This window comes from Antrostomus carolinensis, unplaced genomic scaffold, assembly GCF_000700745.2.
Source record: "Antrostomus carolinensis isolate BGI_N321 unplaced genomic scaffold, ASM70074v2 scaffold24273, whole genome shotgun sequence".
Classification (NCBI taxonomy): domain Eukaryota; kingdom Metazoa; phylum Chordata; class Aves; order Caprimulgiformes; family Caprimulgidae; genus Antrostomus; species Antrostomus carolinensis.
The window spans coordinates 2,924-9,500 of record NW_010306186.1 but is presented as its reverse complement, the minus strand read 5'-3'; the positions used below and the strand labels follow the sequence as shown (position 1 = coordinate 9,500).

The following is a 6,577-nucleotide window of genomic DNA, read 5'->3' as shown; positions in this document are numbered from 1 at the left end:
TGAAGAATTTATGACACGTGCAATGGAGGCTCAGGGGTTAGCTCAGTTTCTTGAGATAATTTGGAATCTGATGACTCTTGCACTGCTGGTATGAGTGCCATAAATTGTTGACTGGTACCAACGGCCTGTCTGCATGTGACAAACTTTGTAATTAGGGGGGAATTTTGAAGGATGCTAGATTTTCTTCTGAGCCCCCAGAAGTGAGGTGATTGGACCTTCCAAAATTGCATGTCTGTATTGTTTACATAGCTATGACCAGGGGCTGCTCCCACGTGCCTGTCGTGTGCGTGCAGCCTGCGCGCAGATGCCGGGGACGGGGCTGCAATAATTCTCTGTCATTCCAGCAGGAAGTATTTTGTGGTGTGGTCTGTCCTGATCAGGTGTGCTGGCTCTGGCTGGGATGAGGTTAACTTTCCTCACAGCAGCTCACGTTCGGAGTTTGATTTTGCATTTTTGGCTAGGCAGGAACAGTTAACACAGCAGTGTTTTGGGTATGGCCACTTGCACAGCCTTGAGGCTGGCTCTCCAGGTCCCCCCAAGGCCATTGGGATGCGAGTGGGCAAGAGGCTGGGAGGGGACACAACTGGGACAGCTGCCCCAAACTGGCCAAGGGGATATCCTATGCCATGTGATGTGCTTAGCACTAAGAGCTGGAGGAAAAGAAGAGGGGACACATTCATGCTTAAGGCATTTGCCTTCCAAAGCAACCACTATGTGTGCTGGGGCCCTGCTTCCCAGGAAGTGATTGGACTTCACCTGCTGATGGGAAGTAGAAGATAAATCTCCTCTTTTTGCTTTGCTTCTGCATGTGGCCTTTGCTTTTCTCATTAAACTGCCTTTATCTCAAGCCACAGGTTTGCCCGTCTTACTTTCTTTCCCCTGTCCTGTTGAGGAGAGGGAGTGAGAGAGCAACTGGGCGAGTGGTCTGGTAGCCAGCCAAGGTCAACCCTCTACATCTTGCTAATTTTTAAAAATATTATTAGTCGTTTTTTAAGTCAATGCTGTTTAGTTACTTAATTTGTGCAATTATGCTTGTGTTCTTGTTTTGTGTTTTTGTTGAAATCGGTAACTGCCATGATGGGGATAGTAATAAGAGAAGAGCACTAAAATAACCTGTAATGGTTTCAGAATAAGAGCAGAGCAACTGCATAGCCAGCAATTGTATGAGCATTGTTGTCACATCAGCATCTTAAAACAGTGCAAAGCTGTCCTTAGAAACCTGTAGAATGAGATCTCTTAACATATTTAGATACTTAAAGTGTTTGTTTTTTGGCATGTTCTTGTTTAAGCTGTTTAATCTCTTGTAACACTAATGCAGACTTTCTTTCTCTCTCTCTCTCTCTCTCTCAGGATCTGTACAAATCTGCTTTCTTTTATTTTGAAGGCATCTTTTATAATGATAAAAGATACCCAGAGTGCAGAGATCTGAGCAGGTACAGTGTTTGTAGACGTTGACTACGGAAACTTTTAAGGGACAGGAAATTTATTTCATTTTGTTTATAATTTGTGGTGTTTTTAAGACAAGAATCCCTAGTGTATGAAGCTAGACTGGACTTTTCTTCCTATCTTGTCATGTTGAATTAATTTTTACATAGTTTATTTGCTCTACTTATTTCTTCCACTCACTTCCCTGTTGAAAAGGGGTTGAATGCATTTTCTTCCCTTCAAGTCCTATTTTTCTCTGTTGGAACGGGATTGCTGTGGAAGGTGACAAGTGCCAGTCTGTTTGGACTTTTTAAGTGCCCTCCCTGGTTGTGATGACCACCAAAAGTCTTGCCTGTGAGGTAGAAGATGGGTCAGAAAGACAACAAGCTCAGCTGTGTGGAAGTCAGTTGTTCTGCTCGCTCTTGAGAATACACTGGATGCCTTCATGGTAGTAAAATCAACAAGGGGACTGTGTGACTGTTGGGAAAGAAATCTAAGATGACATTGCCAAGAGCATCAGGTGTCTCTTGTTTGAAACTATAGCTCACACTGGTTGAGCACAAGTCATATCCATTTAAACTACATAATAGTATATTTTAAAGAAGTATGGGCTTACTGATGCACTAGTGATGTTTAGGAGATCAAGATGTTAAAATGAATGGTATGGAAGAGCTGTGAGTTTGGACTCTGTTCTTGATATGTCTTGACTCTTGGTGTGTGACTTAAGAGAAATTAATTATTTTGCTCCTTCTCTTTCTGTCCATGAGCAACAATGATCTTCATGGAAGGGCTCGTGATAACATAAGCAGTTTGTAGAAGTGAAATGCCTTGTATGCAGGAATGTTCTGAAAAGCCAAGAAATAATTGCAACAGTAGCCAGTGCCCTTCCAGTGCTAAATTTTTGAAATATAATTGTGCAGTTGCCAGCTTTGTGTTTCTTCTTGGCAAAAACTAAAAAAACCCTTTTTAATACTTTAGAACAAAGTTATTGACCAAGGGAGCAAAAATGACCTGCTGTAGCTTGAATTATTGTAATACTTGAGAATTGTTGTGCTGTAAACAACCTGACCTGAATGGGTGCCATCAGGAACGTGCATTCTGACTAAAACACCTCAGGAAGCTTCCTGGTGGGGATTTAAAGGCAGGTATTCCACAGGAACAGTGCACAGTTCTGTGAGATTGTAGTATTTCTGTGCAGTTACCTTAAATTATTACAAAATGTTGTGAGCTATTTTGATTTCCCTCTTTTTAACTGTGCCCCAGTGAAGAATTCTACATGTCCTCCAAGACCTTCCTTTTCTGTACATTCACAGTTCCTAGCATTACTATGGTGATGGCCTTTCTGTTTTCAGAACAATTATCGAGTGGTCAGAATCTCATGACAGAGGCTATGGAAATCTTCAGTCTGTTAAAATGGAGGACTACATGTTTAATGATTTATCCCTCAAAATTGGATTTCCATACCTTTTCTGCCATCAAGGGAACTGTGAGCACATCGTAATCATCACAGATATAAGGTAAGTTTTTGCTCTTTGGGAGTCCTTGGGTAGCTGAAAGCAGGCCTTCTGTGGACAAACTTCAGACATTAAATGCTGAATATTTGTTAGACTAATTTTAAGATTGTTCTCCTGCTTTCTACAGAGCTTATTTAAGATTTTATTCCATGTACATTTAACTACCTTGGCAAGGAAGAAAGTAATCTCCTTTGCATTTTTTTTTTTAATAATTTACCTGCATAAAAAGACTGTTTTCTAACTAGGACTGTGGCGTGGGAGGAGTAACACTCACAGTGAAAAGCTCTTTCTATGCAGCACAGATGCATGGCAGCTCACAGATTCCGGAGCACCAGGGAGCAGAATGCTGTTAACAGCTGTGGCTGCAGTCACCTGGACTTGTTACTTTAGCCTTGGTGCCAAGGGGCAGGAACTGAAAAGAGTGGATGGGAACTGAACAGAGGAGTGGAAGTAGTGGACTGAGGTGGATAGGCAAAGGGGAGAAGGAGAAGGTGATAGCAGCTATGAGGGGGAAACCATATCAACAGTAGAACTATTGTGTATACTCTGCTCAGTGCATAACGGGTGGAGAGAGCACTCCTCTGGTTGTCTGTAGTCAGTGACAGATCATTTTCAGTTCCCAGAAGCCTGATATACCTAAGCATTGTTAATAAATGGTGCCTCCCAAGAATAATACATGTTGCAAGTAGATAATCTCAGGATTATTTGTGCCTCTAAATATTAACTTGGTGATGTTTTTGCCTGTTAATCTGTGGAGATAAAAGCTTTGAAAAGACCGTCTAAAGTAGATGGTCTGAAGACTTCTGAGTTACTACACAAACTGAATTTACTCCTGACCGTAAAACCCATGGATGGTGCAACTAGCAGTCTATCTCTAGGTGTTAGTCTGTGTTAGGAAATGCTAAGCAGAAGTCTAGTTGTAGTTTACACAGGAATTTAAAATCATGCCTTATCTTCAATGTCCTTGCTTATGTTCAGAAAAATTCCAATGTGGCTGAGTCTTTATTGTATTTTATGTATTTACTTATTTCCCTTGAGGCTCATTCATCACGATGACTGCCTGGATAGGAGCCTCTATCCCTTGCTGACCAAGAAACACTGGTTATGTACCAGAAAATGCTTTGCGTGCAAAATGTACACAGCCAGGTATGCTATGTTCTCAATCCTTTTACATTGTCTTCTTAAATAAGTCTTTCTAGGTACTGCTACTAACCTAATAAAAAAATCAAAGCTCTGTATGTATTTGATAAAGTGTGTGAATCATCTTCATGCAAGTATTCTGCAATTTTACTCTTCAGGCAGTTGTCCTCTCCCTGTCCAGAAAAAGGCCTCCTGCAGGTAGTGTTCATTTGGAGATGATGATTCAGGATGATCAAAAGAAATGAAATTATAAAAAGGTTAATTATTTGTCTTAAGTTCTTTTGCGTACATAGAGCTCAACTCTCAGTCAATTACTTTGGAAAATGTTATTTTGGGGGGAAACTGCTGCTTTTTTTCCCCTATGACAAGACATGTGATTCAAATTAGTTTGTCAGAAGTTGCATAGAGCTTTCATTAAATCTAGCACCTAGGCAGAGGGAAGTATGGATCTGTCCAACTTTAATGTAGTAAAATCTAGAGATTTTTAAAAGGTATATAGCTTTCCCTCAGGTAAACTCCTAACCTCTACCTGAAAAGTCTGTGCTATGCACCTGTACTTGAAGGAATTTTTTGTGATGCACAGATTTTCTGCAGTTAAGAGAGGAGAATGTGAACTCGGTGCTCTTTGTACTCTTTAGTACTGTTTACTTGGACATGACAAAGCCTTTCAACAGACACAGTAGAAATTTCTCTAAGTGAGTTCTACAGACCAGGCCAGGCTCCCTGATTTTATACATCTTAACGATTTATTTACAAAACCACCTGCTGCCCGTTTTTTCCCCCAGGGCAGCTTACGCTCTTAGCCTCAGTTTGACACAGCAGCTCTGTCCTTCTTATGTTGCTTTGGCCTTAGACTTCCCTGGAATCAGGCAAAGAGCCAATTCCCCTTGGGATGGGAGCCCACCCTGGTGTTCCGAGCAGAGTCCCTAGGGTGCCTGCAGGAGTGGCTGTAATCTGTGAGGCATTTGGCCATAAGGGGAGGTGGAGCCAGAGGGTCAATATGGGGGAAAGATGGGCTGCAGAGGGCATTACTAGAGGTGATGTAAATGCATTAAATTAAAACCAGGATTAAGCACTAAGCTTAAGTGGGAAGATGCTAAACCATGGATAGCAGAGCTGCTTTGGCTGGCTGTCCTGCATGTTCTAATCTGTGCAGATAGCATCTTTAATCACTAGAGGCCTTGAGCTGTCATGGCCTCTGAGGGCCACCACAAATTAATTGCTGGGTGACATGGCACGCCCTCCTTGTTCTGGCAGCTGTGTCCATGTTAGCTTCAGTGCTTGCTGGAGTCTGCAGCAATCCTCCTCTCCTTATCTTGTTGGCATCATCCAAGCCCTTCTTTTAGACTTGTAAATGGATTTGGTTATTACTCAGGGTCGTTTGGGTCAGTCACATGTCTACTCCGTATCACAGATTCTTACCTTCAGAGAAAACAGATTTATCTTTTATGACTTAAGTGGCCATAGGGCGGCCAGAAGATTCCGGGGTTTTGGGGAGCTTTTTTTGTGTTTTTTTCTTTTTTTGTTATGCGCTGTACCAGCTACACAGGTTTTAGGAGTTCCTCAGGAACTGCTGCTGTAGCAGTATGAGATAGCAGCTGGGATTAACACTGAGTAAGTGTGGAGTTTGGAAAAGAGCTATCTGCCAGGGGTGGGAGAGATGCAATATAGGTAGTAACTGGTCAGTGTAACATTATTACTGATGTTTGTTGCTGCCATCTCCAGCTCTTGGGTAAAATGTTCCGATGTTTGTCACAAATGTGTTGGACTCACCTGGAAAACACTTGTATTTTGTAACCTGCAGATGGGTAACCAACAAAGACAGTCTGGCACCAGAGGATCCTTGTTTCTTCTGTGATGTTTGTTTTCGGATGCTCCATTATGATGCAGAAGGCAATAAACTGGGGGAATTTCTTGCATATCCTTATGTTGATCCTGGGATTTTCAACTGAAACTGACATGAGCCAGCAAGAACTCAGTGAACTGCACTGGTGGATGTTGCTCTAGCTGTTAAAACCACCAAACAGCTTGAGTTTTGAGCATACTGCTGTGTGTGGGGCTAGGCCTTTAATCTTCTGCCCTGAGGTGGAAGGAGTCCTTTGCACTTTACGATGTGCTTTTCTGACTAAGTAAGTATGATTTTAGAAGATCAGTTAGCATGGAAAAATATGCTCAGACACCTACTTTATTTTAATCAGTCACATTTTTTAATACACTTTGACAACAATTCAGTAGTTTGGAGACCATGGACTCTAAAAATATGAATGTTTTAAAGAGAGAATACTTTGCAAAAGCAGCCATGATTTTTAGAAGTTCTGTGCATCCAAGGCACTGTTAACCTCAAAGGATGAGAACCTGGTCTTTGGGCATCCTACCTTGAAAACTCTCACTGAATAGCACTGGATTTGTGGGGAGGAGAATGCTTTTTGAGAGAGAAGCTCAGAGTGCTTGTTAACTTCTAAGCTCTTTCCTGCAAATGGGGGTGCTTGTGTCTGTAA

At 41.8% G+C, this 6,577-nt stretch overlaps 1 protein-coding gene across 1 annotated transcript in view; it reads left to right on the top strand.

Moving 5' to 3' along the window:
• The window catches only part of SNAPC3 (small nuclear RNA activating complex polypeptide 3), a 16,578-nt gene extending 10,377 nt beyond the window's left edge, over positions 1-6,201 (top strand). Inside the window, exons 5-8 of the mRNA XM_010165049.1 lie at positions 1,351-1,433; positions 2,778-2,942; positions 3,978-4,085; positions 5,884-6,201. Of these exons, the coding sequence (XP_010163351.1) occupies positions 1,351-1,433; positions 2,778-2,942; positions 3,978-4,085; positions 5,884-6,031 (504 nt within the window). The 3' untranslated portion in view covers positions 6,032-6,201. The remainder of the gene's footprint in view (positions 1-1,350; positions 1,434-2,777; positions 2,943-3,977; positions 4,086-5,883) is intronic.
• Positions 6,202-6,577: the final 376 nt, after the last annotated feature.